This window comes from Macaca fascicularis, chromosome 11 (genome assembly GCF_037993035.2).
Source record: "Macaca fascicularis isolate 582-1 chromosome 11, T2T-MFA8v1.1".
Taxonomy (NCBI): Eukaryota; Metazoa; Chordata; class Mammalia; order Primates; family Cercopithecidae; genus Macaca; species Macaca fascicularis.
This window is the reverse complement of record NC_088385.1, coordinates 7,231,594-7,253,537: the sequence shown is the minus strand read 5'-3', so window position 1 is coordinate 7,253,537 and position 21,944 is coordinate 7,231,594. Positions and strand designations below refer to the sequence as shown.

Genomic DNA, 21,944 nt, shown 5'->3' with positions numbered 1-21,944 from the left:
GATGGGACGGAGTAAAGTCAGCTCCCCCAGCAGTGAGGGACACGGAAGCTCCATTCTCATCTACGGATCACAGAGGGGAAGCCAGGAAGAGCCAGGGGACGGTGGACTTGGGGCTGGCAGGTCATTTCAGAGGGAGAAGGGGTGAGAAGCTCTGATTTCAAGTTCCAAAGCCCTAGGGCCTCCCTCTTCTCTGTCTCCCTGCATTTCTAGCTGCCTCAGCAGCTGAAGGCCCTTGGGCAGGTGTAGGAAAGGTCATTGTACGAAGAAGATAGTTGGGTAAATGCTGTACCTTTGTTGTAGGATTCTCTTGGGAGATGTCTGCATCAGTGGGGATGGCATAAAGTAACCAGAGTCAGGATGTAGGGTCTGACTCAGTGACAGAAAAAGTGGCAGCGTGTGTCTCATAGCCAAAACAGCCCTTGGACCGGGAGTCAGGAGTCTGGGGTTCTCGGTTGGCTCTGCCTCCTGGCACACTGGGTTTCTGGACCTCAGTTTTCTCCTCTATAAAACCAGGGGGTTGGCCGGGCATGGTGGCTCACACCTGTAATCCTAGATCTTTGGGAGGCTGAGGTGGGCAGATCGCTTGGACCCAGGAGTTCAAGACCAGCCTGCGTAACATGGCAAGACCCTGTCTCTACAAAAAGTACAAAAATTACCCGGGCGTGGTGATATGCACCTATAGTCCCAGCTACTTGGGAGGCTGAGGTGGGAGAATTACTTGAGCCTGGGAGGTCGAGGCTGCAGTGTGCTGTGATGGTACCACTGCACTCCAGCTTGGGAAACAGAGCGGACCCTCGAAACAAACACAAAAATGAAAAACAAGCAAATGGAGAAATAAAAAAAACCTAGGGGGTTGTAGTAGATGATCTCTAAGGTTAGTTACAATTGAGGTATTGGAATATTTAGGAAAGAGCACTGGGAATATACTAGGAACACTTGATGGAGATATCTTTATTTCCACGGCAGCTTAGTGGATATGTCTCATTGATGCTCATGGTATCACTCTCCCCATGCAGGTGGGCAGGCATTGTTACCCCTATTTAATAAATGAGGAACCAACAGAGGCTTAGGAGAGGAGTTGCCTGATGTCCCATGATTGGTGGCAGAGCCAGGATCAACAGTGGGGCAGGGTGGGGGGACCTGGCCAGGCAGCGACTGGATGAGACCTGGGGTGAGAAGTGGCAGGGACCCAGTCAGGGCAGAAAATGAGGGTTAGGACTTACTTTGAGGTTTGGATTGGATCGGTAAATTCCCAAGAAAGAGGGAGACTAGGAGGCTAGTGAAGAATTGTGGAGTAAAGGGGAGGATTACTAAGGGACATGGAGTATCTATCATGTGTCAGACGCTTATCTATGTCTCTCGTGTCTGAACAAATCCTTGCAGGAACCCCAGGAGACAGGTTATCTCCACTCTGCAAATTGGAAAACGGACCCCGAGAGGTTCAGTTATGTGTCCGAGACCACCCAGCTAAGAAGCTAAGCATTCTGAACTGGAACCCAGAGAATTGGACTCCCAAACTCTGGGTCTTTTCATTGCTGTGTTCCATTTGGGAAAGGCTAGGGATGCGGGGAAGCGGCTTATTGCCCCTTGGTGTTTGGTTGGGAGTGGTCGGATTGGTGGGTTGGGGGCGCAAGGCAGCCAGATCTGAGACTCTTGCGCTTGTGACTGGACTACAAAGAGTTAAAGAACCTTGGGCCTCCTCCTCCCGCCTCCTCTGGCCTCCTCCTCCAGCTCTTCCTGTCCCGCTGTTGCAACACCGCCTCACTCTTCCCCTCCCACCTCCTCTCTCCTCCTCTCTGCTTTAATTTTCTCAGAGTTCTCTGGACTCAGGCTCCAGTTCTGGCCTTTGGGGTTCAAGATCACTGGAACCAGGCCGTGGTCTCTATGCCCGAGTCTCAACCCTCAACTGTCACCCCAAGACACTTGGGACGTCCTGGACAGACCGAGTCCCGGGAAGCCGCCAGCGCTGCCGCTGCCACACTGTCCTGAGCCCAAATGGGGGAGTGAGAGGCCATAGCTGTCTGGCATGGGCCTCTCCACCGTGCCTGACCTACTGCTGCCACTGGTGAGACCAGGGACAAAGGGAAGAGTGGGCTGGTGGGCGAGGCACCGCCCGGCCGGCGTGGGCCCTCTCCGGGAGGGGGCCGAGCCTCTCCTGCCCGGGCCTGGTCCTGGCGCCGGCCTCAGGCCTGCAGGTCCTAACGTCAGCCACTGCCAGTGTGGGGTTCCCCATGCATCCACCGCTTGGAGTAGGGGCTGCGCTGAGGCAGGGGAATGGGAGAAGTTTGAGAGGGAGAGAGTAAAAGGAAGCCCTGAGCCCTGACAGCCGTGGAAGTTTGCGAGGGCCAAGGGAATGTGGGCAGGTGATAGGCCCAGGGTGGGGCAGATTTGGCGGGGAAAGGAAAGGAGTGGGAGTAGGAAGGTTAGCGCTCTGGGAGTCCAGACGGTTCTGAATTCTGTCCCTGCAGTCAGCTGGCTGGCCTGCAGTGTGCTGGGCCGTGGGGAGGCAAGGCTGCCTGTGGAACCTGGCAAAGCACACCCTGTAGGGCAGGAGTTTGGCGGCTGGTGAAGTGGGGGAGTGAGTTGAGGAGTGGGGATGGGGTGGTGTGGTGGGTTTGGGATGCCTGTGGCGGGAGGTATTTGAGAATGGGCTGGGACACTGGATGGGGCAAGGCAACCCAGTGGACAGCGTCCCCAGTACCCTGGCCAAGCCCCGGTCTCTCACCTGGGGACATTCTTTACCCTTCTGCCTGCTGCTAGGCGGGTGGCCTCTGTGGGACTGAGCCTTCCCAGGGAGCTAGCCCTACCCCCACCTGGTCAGTGTCGCTGGGCCTGTCCTCCAGCTTCCCCTCCCCGCTGCTTTCCACAGAGCTAAACAACAATCCCTTGGTTTCTTATTCTACAGTTCAGTTTGGGGAAGTTGGTAGAAAGTTGTTTTCGTCACTGGAAAATGTCCCTTTCTCTGGCTTCAGCCTTGTTTCAATGTATCCTTGATCGTCCTCCACGTCTTGGCCCGGGAATCATCCCGTTCAGATGCCCTGGGCCCATCTAGTTGGGCAGATTTTCCCTGTCCTGTTGTGGCCCTGCCCTGCCCGGCCTCTGAAGGCTGCGCCTACCTCCCCTCTCTTTAGTGCCTTATACTTTTCCTCTCCCACCATTCCTTTCTTTCCAACAATCTCCCCAGACTCTCCTCAGACTTCTCAAAGGCTCTTTTTTTGAAATCTTTTCTCTCTAGTCCTCCTTCCCCTCCTCTCTGCTCCGCTCCGGTCCCACATTTCCAGCCTCAGGTCCCCAAGCAGCACGTCCCTTGTCAGGGTCTCACTCTTCTCCTTCTCCCTCCTCCTTAGTCCCACCCCCTCTTCCCTTCCTCCCGCTGTCCTTCCCCCCACGGTCTCCCCACCAGCCAGCTGCCCTGACATCCTGCTTCTGTTTTCTGTTTGGGGGCGGCCCTGGCTCCCTCACGCACCTGCTGCACGAACAGGAGCAGCTTCCATAACCTAACCTTCCATGCCTTTGTTTCTTTTTTTTTTTGAGATGGAGTCTCGCTGTGTTGCCCGGGCTGGAGTGCAGTGGCTGGATCTCAGCTCACTGCAAGCTCCGCCTCCTGGGTTTTTACGCCATTCTCCTGCCTCAGCCTCCCGAGTAGCTGGGACTACAGGCGCCCGCCACCTCGCCCAGCTAGTTTTTTTTGTATTTTTAGTAGAGACGGGGTTTCACCGTGTTAACCAGGATGGTCTCGATCTCCTGACCTCGTGATCCGCCCGTCTCGGCCTCCCAAAGTGCTGGGATTACAGGCTTGAGCCACCGCGCCCGGCCGCCTTTGTTTCTTTATCTCCACAACGGGGGTCACAGTCATGACCTCATACTGTTGTTTTGAAGATTGAATAGACTGATACATGTTAAGTGTTCCTTTGATTTGTTAAGTGTCCACTCTGGGCTAGACACTGTGATAGGTGCTGGGATTACAGCAGAGAACAAAATCCCTGCCCATAGCTTTGACAGTCCATCAGGGAAACAGGTTGTAGCAAATAGAAAGCACTCAATAAAGTGTTTATATTGCTGTGATTAGTAGTAATTACTGGGTGGTTACCCGTGTTTGGAAAATAGAGGGTAAATGTAGCCTGAACAGGTAAAGGGAAGTGCCTGGGTCCTGGGGTGCTTCAGCCCAGGTGGGATTACGTCTCCTAAGAGACAGAAGCCTGGCCTGGAGCTGGGGGAAAGGGGAAACAAAGGGAATGCAACATCCTTCTGAATGTCTCACCATTCAATGGGCAATGCAGAGCGTACTGTGTTGGGGGGTGGACGTGGGGGCGGGGGGGGGCGGTGAGGTGAGGTAGGGGAGTAGGGAAGAATGATACAGGAGAAATGGTGGCAAAGCAAACAGGATTTTGCTGCTCTCAAAGAGCTTACAGCCTAGGAACCAAGATGGCTTACAGTGAAAAATGATGTCAGAGCCATCCGGAGGAAAATATCCACAAATGCATGGTGATGTGGTGTCCTGGAGCACCAATGGGAGGAGAAGGAACTGGGGAAGGAGACGAGCCTTAGTCCACTGCCTTGCCTTGCTTAGCCGGTCTCAGCTCCTGTGCTCAGCTACAGAAAATTCAGGAGCTTCCCCACGCTGCTTCAGTGTCCTTCGCCGTGCAACTGCAGCATTCCCTGTGTAGAGGTCAGTGCCAACAACTGACTGTCTTTGACTCAAGCGAGAGTTCTTGAGAGCACGAGCTGTGTATTATCCACCTCAGCATCCCTAGCACCCATACAGGACCTGTCACATAAACTGTACTCCTTAGCTATTTGCTGAATGAATTAAGGAATAAGAGATGGGTCAGATGGGATGGGGGAGGGAAAGCCTCATAGAAAAGTGGATGTGGAGCTGACATCTGAAGTCACTGCTTGTCAGGGTAGCTATAAAGGAGGGAGGCAGAATCGGACACTGATGTGAGGAAGGGGAGAGAAATGGAGAGATGGGATTTTGTGTTGATGGGCAGGGTGGCAGGAAATCAGACACCTTGGTGGGAGTGGAAAGACCATGTTGAGAAACACTAAGAAATATGAATGGGAAAATTAGAGGGAGTCGGGGAGAGGATGGAGGAAGAGTGTTGAATATGGTCCCAGGTGGAGGAATTTATTTCATTCGTTTATTCAGAAGCTGTTCTCTTAGGGCACACTCTGTGCCTGGACTGTGATTAGAATTGAGGTGAGGCATCTCAGATGGGTGCCGTGGCTCATGCCTGTAATTCTAGCACTTCAGGAGGCCGAGGCGTGTGGATTGCCTGAGTCCAGGAGTTCGAGACTAGCCTGGGCAACACAGTAAAACCCTGTCTGTACAAAAAATACGAAGATTAGCGGGGCATGGTGGGGCGTGCTTGTCATCCCAGCATTTGGGAGACTGAGCTCAGGAGAATCGCTTGGGCCCAGGAGGTGGAGGTTGTAGTGAGCCCTGACCACACCACTACATTCCATCCTGGTGGTGAAGGTTGCAGTGAACTGCGACAGAGTGAGACCCTGTTTAAAAAAAAAAGAGAAGTGAGGCATCCCTGGAGGTGCCCATTCAGATCATTTCCATGACCATGGAAGTGTTTTGGAGCCAGGCTCTGGAGATGGAGAGGAAGGTTCACACACTTGTGCATGCCATTTAAAGCCTGAATGAAGATAAAAATGTGTGTAGGATGGGTGGGAGCAGAAGAGAGGCTAGAAGACAACTGCAATAACCCAGGTGTGAGGCAACCCAGGGATGCAGAGAGGGCTAAGAGATCACAGAGGGAGGCTTTGCAAGACTGACACATGGGATGGCAGCAGGGATAGGGACAGGGCCCTGGGGAGGGAGCGTGGCAGGGTCTCAACATTCATCCGGGAAGTTGATGGTGTGACATTTGTCTAGGTGAGGAGATGGATGAAGTCCGTTTGGGGCATGTTAAGGGCCAGGGGAATGGTCGTGTGGAAGGGTGCACCTACCAAGCTAGAGGAGAGGTGCTCCAACTTCTTTCTGCATTTGTGTAATTCGGACGCACTGTGTTCACTCATCAGTGGTTCTCAAAAGGAGAGGAGCACACCAGACTCTTCAGTAAGGGTGTGTGTGCTTGTGTGTGGGGAGGTGGGGGGATGGTCTGAAAACTCTCCCCTGGAGATAAATATATTCCTACTAGGGGTGCTGTCTCCTCATCTCCCTCTTTGAGAATCACTGGCTTCCACCAGAGTGGAAGACAGTTGTGTCATTAGATCGATCAGTTGATCTGTATTTATCTGCTCCCAGTCTGGAGGCCTGGTTCTGGGAGCTGAGAGGACACCAGGGGAGGATAAGACACTTTCTGACCAACACATTATTTGATCTGTCATCTTACAAGGTTCGTGGTCACTTTGGGGAGATCCTATCTGTCAACCAACATAACCATATTATGATAAGAGCCAAAAGTAGATAGGGTCAGTTCACGTGAGTTGAGCCCACAGGGGCTGTGGGTCTCAGGAGCTGGGGTGGAGGAAACAGATATCATCAATGGAGGTTTCATGGGAGGAAGATGGGATCTCAGCTGGGCGCTTGGAGGAGAAGCTGCCATGGCCTCCCCCAACATCTTGACATTAAATGAACAGACACATGAATGAGGGGGAAAGGAAGACTGATTGGGTCCCTGCAAGGTGGCTGGATCAGGGTCAGACCACAAGGCCGATCTCAGCTTCGCCTCCCCACTCTGCAGCCCCAGCACAGGAAGTCACACTTTAAAGCCTTCTCTGGCGGAAATTGTGGGGGAGTTGGAGGGGTGTTGGGCCACCCCCTCAACTGTCTCTCCACAGGCACCCCAGCTTCCTGCCCTTCTGCTCCAGGCTGGAGTCTGGGCCTGAAGAGCTCACCTCCTGTTTTGGCTGTTTTGCTTCACTTATGCAACTGCTGAGGACTGGGCTCACTGGGGCCAGCTGATGCCAGCAGTGGTGCCCAGTGGTGGGGAGTCTGAGGGCCCTGGCTCCCAGGGGTCAGAGAGGGCTGACCCGGAGCATTCTGGGGGCCAGGGGAAGCCTGGGAAGCAGGGCTGGTTCTTCCGTCTGGCATCCCTTCTCGCCTGCTCCCTCGTTCCTGGAAGTGGGTGTTCAGGGCTCTGGAGCCTTTCCTGTGCTGCCAGTGGGCTTGGGGAGGGGCTGTGGAGACTCAGAACTGGCCTTATTTCCTAAGGATTGTCTGGGGACGCCAGGGAGGCCCCCAAACCCAGCACAGCTGGCCAGAACCAGCCAGGCTGTGGGAACGTGGTGAACCCAGGGTGGGAGGACAGCCTTGGCTTGCTTCCTGCTGGGACTGGGGCGTGTTGGGGGCTGGAGTGAGAGCTCACGGGACGGGTGTTGAACTGGGAGGAGGAGCTGGGGCGGGGCCTCAGCTAAAGGATGCTGAGGGGCTAGGAGGAGCCAAGTGGCCCTCAGGGAGGGGAGGGCACAGACCTGATGGGCGGAAGCCAGGGTCGAGGGAGACTTCCCTTTGGGATGGAACGGGGAGAGGGAGGCATTTCCCGGAACATGAGGGCCAAGTGGGACAAGGGTCTGTGGCCTGGCTTTTGGAAAGGGGAGGGGTTGAAAGGGGGTTGAGTGGGGATGGGAAGGAGGGACTGGGCCATAGGAAGAAGGGATTAGATGGAGTCCCTCTTGCAGGCTGGTGCCTTCTGCCTTTCTGCTGACTCATGACCCTTGAGGAGCTGGGGAAGCTGCTAGTTCCCTCTCCCCTCCCTGGATCTCCCTCCCTCTGGCCTGAGTCACTGGGGCGGAGTTGCTGGGAAAATATTTCCCTTTCCCGGATCTGACTTAACCCCCAGAGTGCTGGAAAGAGAAGGGAACATGTGGCCTGAGAAAGCCTGTCTCCCTCCCTCCCCGCAGGGAGGCTCATTCCCCACTGGCCAGAGGTCCCTGAAAAGCTCCCTTTAAGGCTGTCTGGGGCTGGCGTCCCCCAGTTCTTCGTCATGACTCTGTCTCTGCCTGTTGACTCTGCCTCAAGCCCCCTGGATGGGATTCAAAGTGCCAGTGACCTTGGGTGCTCCAATAGCTTCTTCAGGGAAAGGAACCACACTTTCAGGATTGGGAAGTTCTTCCCATCACCACCCCAAACCCTTCCTGTTGCCCTGGAAGCCCCAGTCCTGTTCTCAGGGGAGGTGGCACGGCGTTGGCTGGCGTGGGCTGGGGAAGGTTGTCCTCTGAGCAGGGGCGCACACCTCCACCTGCGGGGGCTGCTGTTGTGTTTCTGTGTGTGACTTCCCATGTTTGCGGCTGAGGCTTGAACTTCCGGGCCTGCGCAGCTACAGCTGCAGCATCTCCCAGTGGCTGACTCAGGCTGTGACTGGCCTCCTGCTCCGAAATGTGGAGTTGGTGAGGCTGGGTGGCTGTGGGCTGCCTGGCCCTCCTTCCGCGCCCTAGGGTTTCTGTGATCTGGTGAGTCAGTTGCTCCTCAGTGTTTAACAGACTTTGAGGACACCCTCTTATCTTTACACAAAGTGTCTCTTATAGTAGAGAAAAAAAAAACAAAACAAAACCGAAGCCCAGGGAAAACCAGAAATGAAGCTGGCAGAGATCAAAGTCCAAGTTGGAGCTAAATATTCACTCCTGGCTTTGCTTTCCTGGCACTGATGCCAGAACAGGACAAGCCGTTTAGCTGCCGTGAGGTTGGCCTGAGACTGCAAAGCGTACCTTCCAGAATACCGTGGCGTGCAGGGGCTCCAGGACTCCCCAGCATGCCCTCAGCTCCCACCTGACAGTCATCCAAGCTGAGTCACTAGCCTTGGCCAGCTCTATTTGAGTGTCCTGCACACCTTTGCCCACTCCTACCCCATCTCAACTTTGTCCCCCGTCTACCCATGTGGGATCCCCAACCTTTCCCTTTTACTCTCCTCCCCATTTGTCATTGCCAACCCCGGGTGTTTGTGTAAATTTTGAGGTGGAGGGGATGGGCCAGGGAATGTGAGGGCAGGAGGCGGAGTAAGGTTTGATACAAGCATGTAAAGAAACTTCCTTCTGCTTCTGCCCGCTCCCCAGGAGTGGAGCTCACAGGAACATCACTCGCCCCCACCACCAGCTGACCTTTTTAGAAATACTCCCGGGATGTGCACAGATCCTCACTGTTTACCTCTGTGAATGTTCACAAAGCAATCACACGGTGAACCCAGCACCCAGAGGAAGAAACACCGCCCCAATCTTTAGGGCTGCTTGTTGGAAGAAAGGGCCATCACTGAAGTAACCTGCCAATTCCCAATCAAAAACACATCCTTTCAACATCTGCCCTGTGTCCAGCACTGTTGGCTGCTGTGGGGGATTTCACAGTAAGGATAAAATACGGGGCTGGACTCACGCCTGTAATCCTAGCACTTTGGGAAGTCAAGGTGGGAGGATCACTTGAGCTCAGGATTTTGAGACCAGCCTGAGCAACATAACAAGACCCTGCCTCTACTAAAAATAAAAAAAAATTAGCTGGGCATGGTGGTGCACGCCTGTAGTCCCAGCTATTCAGGAGGCTAAGGTGGGAGGACTGCTTGAGTGTGGATGGTGGAGGCTGCGGTGATTTTATCACTGCTCTCCAACCTGGACAACAGAGCAAGATCCTGTCTCAAAAAAAAAAAAAAAATACAGCTTAGGTCTGGGGCCTACTAGCTTTGAGTTGAGGGAACAAAAATGAACACACAGGACAACTAGAGAACAATAAGCATCAGATTGTATGATCCCAACTGTCTAAGATTCAAGGAAGAACTCTAACGTTGGTGAGTGGGTTGGCCTGGGCAGCATGTTTCACAAGGAAGGACTTGAGCTGGGGAAGTTTTATTTATTTATTTTTATTTTTATTTTTTATTTATTTATTTATTTATTTATTTATTGAGACGGAGTCTTGCTCTGTCGCCTGGGCTGGAGTGCAGTGGCTGGATCTCAGCTCACTGCAACCTCCGCCTCCCAGGTTTACGCCATTCTCCTGCCTCAGCCTCCCGTGTATCTGGGACTACAGGCGCCCGCCACCTCGCCCAGCTAGTTTTTTGTATTTTTTAGTAGAGACGGGGTTTCACCGAGTTAGCCAGGATGGTCTCGATCTCCTGACCTCGTGATCCGCCCGACTCGGCCTCGCAAAGTGCTGGGATTACAGGCTTGAGCCACCGCACCCGGCCAGAGCTGGGGAAGATCTGCTGCTCCTAAACTTCCCATCCCTCCCTCTCCTGATGGTGTCTATCCTCTATCTGATTCTTCCCCAGGTGCTCCTGGAGCTGTTGGTGGGAATATACCCCTCAGGGGTTATTGGACTGGTCCCTCCCCTCAGGGACAGGGAGAAGAGAGATAGTGTGTGTCCCCAAGGAAAATACATCCACCCTCAAAATAATTCCGTTTGCTGTACCAAGTGCCACAAAGGTAGGGGCAAGTGGAAACGGTGAATGCCCTCAGGTCTGGGGTGCTGCTTCTTCCTCTGCTTCTTCCAGATGTTCTTCCCTAACTTTGCTGCCTCTCCTGGACTGGGATTTTCTCCCTCCCTCCTCTCCTAGAGACTTCAGGGAATTGGCTCTGGCTGTTGTCCCTAGCATGGGGCTCCTTCCTTGAACTCTCACCTGCAGCCTAACTGCTGCTCCATTCACAGGAACCTACTTGTACAATGACTGTCCAGGCCCGGGGCAGGATACGGACTGCAGGGAGTGTGAGAGCGGCTCCTTCACCGCTTCAGAGAACCACCTCAGGCACTGCCTCAGCTGCTCCAAATGCCGAAAGGGTGAGTGTGCAGAGGCTGGAGAGTCAGGCGGGCCTTGACCGGTGTGTGCATGCCTGTCTGTGTGCAGGCTGGTTGGTGTGGGCAGGAAGGTGTGTGTGCTGGGACACTGCATGGATGTGAGTGTGTGTTACAGAGACAGACACACACTTAGGGGAATATCAGGAAGGAGATGCAGGGACAGGAGGATGCAGGACTCATACCCCATCTGCTCCCCTCACCAGAAATGGGCCAGGTGGAGATCTCTTCTTGCACCGTGGACCGGGACACCGTGTGTGGCTGCAGGAAGAACCAGTACCGGTATTATTGGAGTGAAAACCTTTTCCAGTGCTTCAATTGCAGCCTCTGCCTCAATGGGACCGTGCACCTCTCCTGTGAGTGCAGCTCTCCTGACGCCAAGCCCTCTCCCCACCCCAGGGACTGGCCCTTCCCCATGTAGCGGCATTTCCTTTCCTTCCCCTCCCATAGTCTGTGGGTCTGACGACCAACTCCTCTCTGGCCGCCCCCACCCTTTCCCTCGTCACTTCCTCTGTCCTGTGGGGTGAGGGTGCAGGGTGCTCCTTCTTTAGCTGTGCTGCACTTCTCCCTACAGGCCAGGAGAAACAGAATACCGTGTGCACCTGCCATGCAGGGTTCTTTCTAAGAGAAAACGAGTGTGTCTCCTGTAGTAAGTGAGTATCTCTGAGAGCTGCTGGGCACTGGATGGTGGCATGGATTGGGATGGGTGACTTTGATGGGAGCCACTAGTGGGACAACGGATGCCAGGATGCCCCAGAGTGCTCAGGCTCCTACTGGCTGAGTGGGAGACACTTCGTTAAGACACCAGGCAGTCCTTCCCCTTGCTCTTCAAATCTTTTTTTTTTTTTTTTTTGGAGACGGAGTCTCGTTCTGTCGCCCAAGCTGGAGTGCAGTGGTGCAATCTTGACTCACTGCAAGCTCTGCCTCCCAGGTTCATGCCATTCTCCTGGCTCAGCCTCCGGAGTAGCTGGGACTACAGGCGCCCGCCACCACGCCCAGCTAATTTTTTGTATTTTTTAGTAGAGACGGGGTTTCACAGTGTTAGCCAGGATGGTCTCAATCTCCTGACCTCGTGATCCGCCCATCTCGGCCTCCCAAAGTGCTGGGATTACAGGCTTGAAACACTGCACCCGGCCTCGCTCTTCAAATCTTAAGGAGTCTTTGAGGATAGAAGATCATGCCCCAAGGACTTGTAGCCCTTCCGACTCAGATATGTAGATTCTTGGGCCATAGGATCTACGATAGTTCATTGATTCTAGGACATACACTCTGACAGCTCTGAAATCAAACTTCCTGTAATTGATGATTCATCAAGGTTTAATTGGCAGCTTTGTGCGTGTCTGAGTAGTCAGGTAAAGAAAAGTGCCTTTTGGTCGGGCGCGGTGGCTCAAGCCTGTAATCCCAGCACTTTGGGAGGCCGAGACGGGCGGATCACGAGGTCAGGAGATCGAGACCATCCTGGCTAACACGGTGAAACCCCGTCTCTATTAAGAAATACAAAAAAAACTAGCCGGGCGAGGTGACGGGCGCCTGTAGTCCCAGCTACTCGGGAGGCTGAGGCCGGAGAATGGCGTGAACCCGGGAGGCGGAGCTTGCAGTGAGCTGAGATCCGGCCACTGCACTCCAGCCTGGGTGACAGAGCGAGACTCCGTCTCAAAAAAAAAAAAAAAAAAAAAAAAAAAAAAGAAAAGTGCCTTTTATTCTTGATGGCATCTTAGGTTTGATGAAATATGGTATTTCCCTCTTAGTCTCTGTGTCCAGGCCTCCTCACTCCTGGCTCCACAGTGGCTGTTCTTGTCACTCACTTGCAAAGAATAAACTCTGAGGGCTCTCAGAGTTTGAACCCCAGCATAGCCACTTATTGGCTATGTGACCTTGGGCAAGCTTCTTAACATCTCTGAGCCTGACTTTTATTTATTTATTTTTGAGACAGGGTTTCATTCTGTCACCCAGGCTGGAGTGCAGTGGCACAACCATGGCTCAGCCTCCACCTCCACGACTCAAGCCATCCTCTTGCCTTAGCCTCCTGAGTAGCTGGGACTACAGGCACACACCACTAGAGCCAGCTAATTTTTTACTTTTTGTAGAGACAGGGTCCTACGATGTTGCCCAGGCTAGCCTCGGACTCCTGGGCTCAAGCAATCCTCCGCCTCGGCCTCCCAAAGTGCGAGGGTTACAGGCATGAGCCACCAAGCCTGGCCTGGGCCTTGCCGTTCTTATATTTAAAGTAAGCATAATGACATTCATTTGGTGAATTTATGAGAACCAAAAACAAACAAACAAAACCTGCAACACATCTGACAGAAAGCTATTTATTTTCCATTAATCTTCATCTTTTTTTTTTTTTTTTTTTGAGACAGAGTCCTGCTCTGTTGCCCAGGCTGGAATGCAGTGGCGCAACCTTGGCTCACTGCAACCTCTGCCTCTCAGGTTCAAGCGACTCTCCTGCCTCAGCCTCCCGAGTAGCTGGGATTACAGGCACGTGCCCCCATGCCTGGCTAATTTTTGTATTTTTAGTACAGATGGGGTTTTACCAGTTTGGTCAGGCTGGTCTCAAACTCCTGGTTATCCACCCGCTTCAGCCTCCCAGAGTGCGCCACCGCACCTGGCTTGTCTCTTCCTGAAAGCACTTTTTTTTTATTTTTGAGATGGAGTCTCACTCTAATGCCCAGGCTGGAGTGCAATGGCGCGATCTCGGCTCACTGCAAGCTCCACCTCCTGGGTTTACACCATTCTCCTGCCTCAGCCTCCCGAGAAGCTGGGACTACAGGCGCCCGCCACCATGCCTGGCTAATTTTTTTTGTATTTTTAGTAGAGATGGGATTTCACTGTGTTAGCCAGGATGGTCTCAATCTCCTGATGGTCTCGATCTCCTGACTTTGACCCGCCTCGGCCTCCCAAAGTGCTGGGATTATAGCCGTGAGCCACCACACCTGGCTCCGTTTCTTCTTGAAAGCACTTTTATACTATTCTATGTGGTTCTCACCATGAGCTTGAGAGGTGGGCTACAGTGCCTCTCCCTGCTTTCAGCTTCCTGCTGGGAACTCACTCTCTCAAGTTCCTTCCAGCACCACCCCTTAGAGTTCTCATCACTCCACACTGTCCAGTGACAACTCCCAATGTGGAAGTTCTGCTAGTTCTACAGCGTGCTCTCTGGCTGCCCCAGTAACATGTATTTTTAAATTTTTCATATGCATGTTTGACTCCCCCTCCCCGAAGTCAGGGATTGTAACTAGCAGTGTCATTTAAGAAAAAGCCCTTAAGCCGGGCGCGGTGGCTCAAGCCTGTAATCCCAGCACTTTGGGAGGCTGAGACGGGTGCATCACAAGGTCAGGAGATCGAGACCATCCTGGCTAACACGGTGAAACCCCGTCTCTACTAAAAAAATACAAACAGCTAGCCGGGCGAGGTGGCGGGCGCCTGTAGTCCCAGCTACTCGGGAGGCTGAGGCAGGAGAATGGCGTGAACCCGGGAGGCGGAGCTTGCAGTGAGCTGAGATCCGGCCACTGCACTCCAGCCCGGGTGACAGAGCGAGACTCCGTCTCAAAAAAAAAAAAAAAAAAAGAAAAAGCCCTTAAACCTCTCTTTGCGAAAGGATTCTTATCAGCAAAACAGTGATGAAACAGCAATCCCATAACAGCGAGCTAGTTACCTTCTCAAGCACTTATTAAATGAGGCATAATCATTTTGCTTAATCCTCAATCCTGAGAGGTGGGTGATCCCTGTGATGATGAGGAAACCGAGGCTTGGGGGTTAATGGCTTGCCTAGATTCACACTGCTAGCCAGGGAATGGACTGGAATTCATGTGATGACCCTGACTGCTTTTCACATTTTCTCCACAGCCTTTTCAAGATCCCTGCCAATTCTAAAATTAAATGATCCTATGATTAACTGTGTTTCATTCTTCTGCATCAGTTCCCAAAACAAATTATATCAAGAGACAGCAAAAATGTTTGTAAAGGATGTCCAACAATCTGTGTTGCTGTTTTTCTGCGTTCCTCCAATGGTAGGGCCTCTATTCACCAGTGCCATCTCTTCTTTTAGCTGTAAGAAAACCCTGGAGTGCACCAAGTTGTGCCTACCCCAGACTGAGAATGTTAAGGGCACTGAGGACTCAGGTGAGGAGAAGTGACCGTGCTCACCTGCCCTCTCCCTCTCCTTGCCCCGACCCATCCATCCCACCCATCCGTCTATCCCTGTGGCCCCCCTCTGCCCCCTCCTCTGACCAACACCTGCTTTGTCTCCAGGCACCACAGTGCTGTTGCCCCTGGTCATCTTCTTTGGTCTTTGCCTTTTATCCCTCCTCTTCATTGGTTTAATGTATCGCTACCAACGGTGGAAGTCCAAGCTCTACGCCATTGGTGAGTGGGGCCTTTGGGAGGGAGATGGAGCTGGTGGGGGTGAGGGAGGATGTGGGTGGGTGCGATGGACATATGTGGAGGGAGGTGAGGAATGTCCCCTCAGTTCACACTGCTGCGGACTCTGGGTAGAAGGTGGCCCTGGATGGCTGGGGAGAGGTCGAGCTGCATGAGTAGCTCTCTCGTCCCTGGGGCCACATAGGCCCTGAGGCGTGTCACCACAAGTCCCCACTGCCAGCTGAGTCTAGGGTGCCAGGGCTGAGAGAGGAAGTGAAATTTATGATGCTTTCTTTCTTTTTTCTCAGTTTGTGGGAAATCAACACCTGAAAAAGAGGTGAGATGAAATCAGAGAGCTACTCCCAGATGTCCCTGACCGTTCCTCATAATTGCCTAATACTCAGATCCCCTGGAATCATCCTTCACCTCCCGGAGGCTCGCCTCATTCCCTCTAAGTCCCAGCCCCTATCCAGAATAAAGAGGGCCAGGGTTGGTTTTGCTCCCCCACTAATGCTTCACCACCTTCTCTCTTTCAGGGGGAGCTTGAAGGAACTACTACTAAGCCCCTGGCCCCAACCCCAAACTTCAGTCCCACTCCAGGCTTCACCCCCACCCTGGGCTTCAGTCCCATGCCCAGTTCCACCTTCACCTCCAGCTCCACCTATACCCCCGGTGACTGTCCCAACGTCGCGGCTTCCCGCAGAGAGATGGCACCACCCTACCTGGGGGCCGACCCCATCCTTGCAACAGCCCTCGCCTCTGCCCCCATCCCCACTCCCCTTCAGAAGTGGGAGGACAGCGCCCACAAGCCACAGAGCCTAGAGAGTGAGTTTCTCCTGCCGCTGGAGACTTGGGGGAGGAGGCTGGGGGAGGGCCGGGTGAGCGCGGGCGGCCTCCCAGAAGGGACCAGGAGAAGCGGAGGGCGTGGGATGCGGGGCGGGGCCTGGGGTTGCCGCCCGAGGTTCACCGGCCTGCGTCCCCGCAGCTGATGACCCCGCGACGCTGTACGCCGTGGTGGAGAACGTGCCCCCGTTGCGCTGGAAGGAATTCGTGCGGCGCCTAGGGCTGAGCGACCACGAGATCGATCGGCTGGAGCTGCAGAACGGGCGCTGCCTGCGCGAGGCGCAATACAGCATGCTGGCGACCTGGAGGCGGCGCACGCCACGACGCGAGGCCACGCTGGAGCTGCTGGGCCGCGTGCTCCGCGACATGGACCTGCTGGGTTGCCTGGAGGACATCGAGGAGGCGCTGTGCGGCCCCGCCGCCCTCCCGCCCGGGCCCGGTCTTCTCAGATGAGGCTGCGCCCCTGCGGGCAGCTCTAAGGATGGTCCTGCAAGATCCCCTTCCAACCCCACTTTTTTCTGGAGAGGAGGGGTCCTGGAGGGGCAAACAGGGGCTAGCAGCCGCCTACTTGGTGCTACCCTCTAGATGTACATAGCTTTTCTCAGCTGCGCGCCGCTGACAGCACTGAGCGCGCGGAGAGAGGAGCGCCGTGGGCTCAAGAGCTTGAGTGGGTGGTTGCGAGGATGAGAGACGCTATGCCTCATGCCCGGATGAGAGACGCTATGCCTCATGCCCGTTTTGGGTGTCCTCACCAGCAAGGCTGCTCAGGGGCTCCTGGTTCGTCCCTGAGCCTTTTTCACAGTACATAAGCAGTTTTTGTTTGTTTTTGTTTTTTGTTGTTGTTGTTTTTTAAAATCAATCATGTTACACTAATAGAAACTTGGCAGTCCTATGCCCTCTGCCTGGACAAGCACAAAGCAAGCTGAACTGTCCCAAGGCAGGGGCGAGCACGGAACAATGGGGCCTTCAGCTGGAGCTGTGGACTTTTGTAAATACACTAAAACTTCTGAAATTAAAGCTCTGCTCTTAGAGAGAGTGGTTTGTCAGGATGGGAGGCAGGGGCAGAGGCCCAGATCCTGAGGGGTGAGATGGGAAAAGCCGTGCACTAGGGCCAGGTAGCCCACCACCATCACGCCAACTGACACAGGAGTAGCAGGTTCTTGTTCCGCCCACCCTCATCTGTTGCCCAAGCTGGAGTGCGCTCACTGCAGCCTCCAACCCTTGGGCTCATGGGGTCCTCCCACCTCAGCCTCTGGACACAGGTGCACCACCACACCTGGGTAATTTTTAAAAAAATTTTTTTATAAAGACAGGGTTTCCCTATATTGCCCAGGCTGTTCTGGAACTCCTGGGCTCAAGGGATCCTCCCACCTCAGCCTCCCAAAGTGCTGGGATTACAGGCAGGCATGCCCAGCCAGGGCAGTCATTTTTATGCACAACTTTCTGTGGGGCTTAGGTGCACCTAAGATACATAAATTTACAGTTCTTGATCCCCAAAGTCCTCAGAGCCGGAGGCAGGGTGCCTGGGCCAGGCTTCCTTTGGGAAATGTGGTCCTTGAGGTAGAGTCACGGATGCCAGAAGGTGACCAGCACTACTGGGGAGAGATCTCTGGGAGAGATGCATGCCAAAGGTCCTCTGCCTTCCTCACACCTCTCTGAAAAGACAGGAGGGGGTGTTAGGCGACAGTCAGTGGCAATGGGTGAGAGTCGGGTGAAGAGAGGCGGAGAGCCCTTCTTGCCTCCACCCCTGCTCCTGCACTGCCCTCTTTCTATACTGCATCCCCCACCCCGTACAGACATCCCTGTCTGTCCCCTCCCAGGCCAGCTTCCCTCCAGCACTTACGATGTGGACAGAGGGGTGTCCAGATGAATGATGTGGGGTCCCCGCATCCTCTGCAGCTGGGCCCGAGTCAGCTTCCGTGGCCTGCTCTCCTGGGGCTCTGCGGCACCCTCAATCCTTTGGCTGGCCAGCTCCTCCCGGATCTCTCTGAGCATGTCCTCAGCCCGCATTGGGTGTAGGGATGTGTGGCCAGCTCTCAGGAACAGAGGCCCCTCTTCTTCCTCCTCCCCTGAGGACTCCCAGGGGCTTTCCCCGGCAGAGTCAGCATGGGCTGGGGAGGAGGGAAGCTGGCCCCGAAGCTGGGCCCTGTGCAGTGTTTCCACCACCACATTCCCTCGCACGGAGGCCCCCTCTTCTTCCTCAGACCAGGTCGGTGGGTCTCCCTGGGGAAGACTGGCTCCTTTGAGGATTCCTTCTGGCAGTTCGGGGGCACTTCGGCGTTGAGGAGCTTGGGGGTTGGGAGGCTGGGGACGCAGAGGGACGTCCCGGAGGTCCAGGGTGGAGAAGGTGAGGCGAGGGTCCCGCCGAAGGGCTCTTTGGCGTAGACGGCTCAGCGGGGAGCGGGAGGCCGTGGGGGTGCCTGGGATCAAAGTGCCATAGCCAGAGTCTGAGGTATCATCTGGTACCAAGGGAGCATCTTCATCTGTGTCTTCTGTCACCACCAGGTGGGGGATAATGGTCGAGAACTCAGGAGTCCTACAATTAATGGCAGAGTCAGATGCATAGGGGTCAAGTTCAAGTCCAGGGAGCTTCCCTTGATCACTACATCCAGAAACGGCCCCTCCTCCAAACTTATTTTGGTATCGCCTTTCCATCGCACTGTGATTGTTTTTCTCATCTGGCTGGCTAGATTTTAAGCTCCTAAGAGAGTGCGGGCTGCCTCTAAACTGTTTTATCCATAGCACCTGGTCCAGGATGTTGTATCGAGTGGGTGGTCAGGTTTTTGCTGAGTGCTTCCTGAACTTACTTGATATTATCCTCAATGATCGATTCTTCTTTTCTCTTTAAGCTGCTGCCAAGCAGTGGTGCTATCCTAGATGGACCTCTCACACTGGGGGGTTTGGCAGCTCTGATGTTCTGCAAATCCACACCTACCTTCATTCTCGAGCCTGCTGCTCTCAGGACGCCCCTGCGTGCCTCTAGGCTGGCTAACTCTGTAGGCTGTCTGTGCCCCACCCCCACCCCCGACCCAACACTGCTGATACCGACCTTCCCTACCCTGCCCTATAGCCTGTGTTCCTCTATCTATTCCCAGTTCCACCGAAAGTGTACAGTGATGCCATTTCTCAGCCTTAGGGCTTCCTCCTCTTCCCCTCCCTGTCTGTGGCCCCCTACGCGGGGAGACCTTGTAGTCCATGTGAGCCTTACCTCCCCTCTGCGCTGCTCTGAGAGCCCTCCAGGGAAGGCGTGGAGGGCCTGGTGTTGGGGGACTCCCTGTCCTGGTCCCGGTAGAGGGCCAGGAGCTCCCTCTTCTGTTGAACGTACTCCTCTGCCTTCAGTTTCTGTAGGGTGATCTGGGACAGGACACTTTCATTATTAAGAGCTCTCATTTATTGAGCACTTGTTGTTTGCCAGGCACCCTGCTAAGTGCATTACATATATTACCTTATTTTATTTTATTTTATTATTTTTTGAGATGGAGTCTTACTCTGTCACCCAGACTAAAGTGCAGTGGCATGACCTTGGCTCACTGCAACCTCCACCTCCCGGGTTCAGGCGATTCTCCTGCCTCTGCCTCCTGAGTATCTGGGATTACAGGCGCCTGCCACCATGCCCGGCTAATTTTTGTATTTTTGGTAGAGGCGGGGTTTCACCATCTTGGCCAGGCTGGTCTCAAACTCCTGACCTTGTGATCCACCCCATTTGGCCTCCGAAAGTGCTGGGATTACAGGCGTGAGCCACCGCACCCGGCCTACATTACCTTATTTAATCTTTACAAAAACCCCATGAACCAGATATTTTTACCCCTACCTTACTACTGAGACATGGAGACTTTAAGGTTAAGTAACTGCCCAAGGGGGTACTTCTTACAGTAAGAAAGTGGGGTGGTGCCGGGATTTGGTTGGCAGCAAACTCTGGAGCTAGTGCTGGGGGTGAGTAGGGTGAACAGAATGGCCCTTTTCCTACCTGTACAGTCTTCCTGCTTCTCATGTCCCATTGGCAGACCCGTTATCAGGTCTGCCCCCTCCTTCAGGAAGCCCTCCCTGGTTGGTGGTGATGGTGGAATAAGTGTTCTGAATTGGTACTGGTTGCTCCTTCAAGAGCGTCCCTCTCCTACCACCTGGGCCTCTGCCCTGAAGCTGGGAGGAGCAGGAGGGCAGAACATGGGCAGAGGTGGGCTTTGTCCTGGGCTGAGGTCTCTGCTGTCCTTCAGAGGGAGGAAAGTTCCTAGAAGGCTGAGGAGAGGACGCATTATATTGTCTGTCTTCCTCTCCCCCCGCAGCGATCTCATACAGGTACCATCAGAATGAAATGGCACCATCTGAGAAAAAATTTTCAAAGCACCTTTGCACAGGTGGTCATTTGATACACACCATTGCCCTGTGGTGTGGAGAACATGAATCCTAGCCCATTTTACAGATAAGAAGCCTAGACCTAGAGAGGTGAAGTGACTTGCCCAAGGTCCCACGGGTATGGAGAAGCAGAGCTGGGGCAGGGCCTTGCTCTTTGAGTCCTAGTTCAGTCAATGCAACACGTTCAAGGACAGCCTTGAAAGGTAGAGTTATGAAAGGTCAGTTGTTAGCTTGGGGAGGGGGAGAGGGAGGGGGAAAGAGAGGGAAGAGAAGGTGATAGAGCTGAGGTTGGAGGCGGAGGCAAGCCTTGGCAAAAGGGAGGTACCGGTGGCTGCAGTGGGCAGCACTAATGTCAGCACTTGCTGGTATGGCCATATCATTGTTAAATATTGAAGTCTTCTGTGCTGGTAAGGAAATGGCTGCTGTCTGGGTCTCATCCACTTCCCCCACCCCCATGATCTGGCAACCAGGGGGAGAACATCTGGCACAGCAAAGGACCTCTAGTGCACGCTGCCTTCTGATTGGCTGATGCCCATGCTATACTAATTGTGAAATATTTCCAGTATCTCCCCAGTTTGAAGTATATGAGCCAGCAATTCCTGGGCACCTAGACTTTCCCAAAGGCTCTCCAGAAACCCTGGGGGCAGCTGGGTCGGGACAAGAGATGAAATGGATGAACGGGGATAGGAAAATGACATCAGCCTTGTATTTCCAATTCTGCTTTTTCTGGCTCTCCAGTCACTTAGTCCCAAGGGTGACAGCAGTCTCCTAAGATGTGGTCTGTTGGCCAGAGCAGGGGAGGGTGCCTGGGAGCAGGAAACCTGCCAGGGCTAGGACCTGGGGCAGGACTCCTTCTTTCCCAGGCCTCATCTCCCAGCTCCATGTGAAGTGAGGGAAGGAGTGAGAGAAGGGAGGGTGGAGGCGCTGGGCCGACCTGCTTGTCCTGTTGGGGTGCCCTTTTGCCCCACAGGACCAAATTCAGGTTTGCGTTTGGGGTGCCAGGGGAGGGATATTATGTGAAAGAAAAGAACTGGAAGGAAGCAGAGTTTCTGTAAGGGACGTCCAATGCCAGCATCTCTGCTAAACTTGCCCCTTGCCCGACCCAAGCCATGAGCACGGGGCGGGGGGTCGGGGGAATGGGAGGGATGGGGATGGGCCTCTTTGAGGTGCTTCCCGGTGAGCCCAAAGCCTCTCCAGCAACCCTGGGAGGATTTTCTTGGCTTGGATAAGAGGAGAGACACAGAGGGGGCAGAGGGGAGGACGGGAAAGGAAAAGGAAATTGGTGCTTGAGCTAGAATGTGACACCCCTACAAAACTGAGAAGAGGAAGGGAGGGCCCCCAGCAGGATTCTCCTTCCTTTGTCCCCGTGGAGAGGAAATGCCTCCTTTCCCTGCTGTCTCTGGGGTGGCTCCTAGATTCACCCACTCTCCTCCCAGAACTCCCCAGTGCTGGACTAAAACCGAGCTTTGAAAGGTGCCCACTGACTTCCTGGGCAACAGATGCGGATACGTTTCCCCAATCAGCAGCAGGCCCTACCCAGGCCCAAAGACCACCCCTTTCTCCTAATGATGACAATGGCAAACATTTATGGAGTTCCCATACAGTGCTGGGCCTTGTGCCTGGCCACTTGCGGACTGTCTGTCCTGCGTGCACTGCATTTCCCCAAGGG

At 54.1% G+C, this 21,944-nt stretch overlaps 2 protein-coding genes across 3 annotated transcripts in view; one reads left to right on the top strand and one right to left on the bottom strand.

Moving 5' to 3' along the window:
* Positions 1 to 1,798: 1,798 nt before the first annotated feature.
* On the top strand, positions 1,799 to 16,951 carry TNFRSF1A (TNF receptor superfamily member 1A). Its single transcript, XM_045364585.3, has 10 exons — positions 1,799 to 2,065; positions 10,203 to 10,356; positions 10,580 to 10,708; positions 10,930 to 11,079; positions 11,298 to 11,376; positions 14,769 to 14,842; positions 14,972 to 15,085; positions 15,388 to 15,416; positions 15,616 to 15,904; positions 16,065 to 16,951. The coding sequence occupies exons 1-10, from the start codon at positions 2,027 to 2,029 to the stop codon at positions 16,373 to 16,375; spliced, it is 1,368 nt and encodes a 455-aa protein (XP_045220520.2). The 5' UTR covers positions 1,799 to 2,026; the 3' UTR covers positions 16,376 to 16,951.
* Positions 16,746 to 21,944, bottom strand: part of PLEKHG6 (pleckstrin homology and RhoGEF domain containing G6) — an 18,513-nt gene continuing 13,314 nt past the window's right edge. For both annotated transcript variants that reach the window (XM_005569890.4, XM_045364583.2), the window contains exons 14-16: positions 19,131 to 19,276; positions 17,766 to 18,458; positions 16,746 to 17,577 (exon numbers count right to left, since the gene is read on the bottom strand). In XM_005569890.4, coding sequence (XP_005569947.3) covers positions 17,568 to 17,577; positions 17,766 to 18,458; positions 19,131 to 19,276 — 849 coding nt within the window. In that variant the 3' untranslated portion in view covers positions 16,746 to 17,567. The remainder of the gene's footprint in view (positions 17,578 to 17,765; positions 18,459 to 19,130; positions 19,277 to 21,944) is intronic.

Coding starts and splice junctions, on each gene's coding strand:
- TNFRSF1A (XM_045364585.3), top strand. CDS start 2,027: ATGGGCCTCTCCACCGTGCCTGACCTACTGCTGCCACTG. Junction 14,843..14,971: donor TAAGGGCACTGAGGACTCAG/GTGAGGAGAAGT, acceptor CTTTGTCTCCAG/GCACCACAGTGCTGTTGCCC. Junction 15,905..16,064: donor CAAGCCACAGAGCCTAGAGA/GTGAGTTTCTCC, acceptor GCGTCCCCGCAG/CTGATGACCCCGCGACGCTG.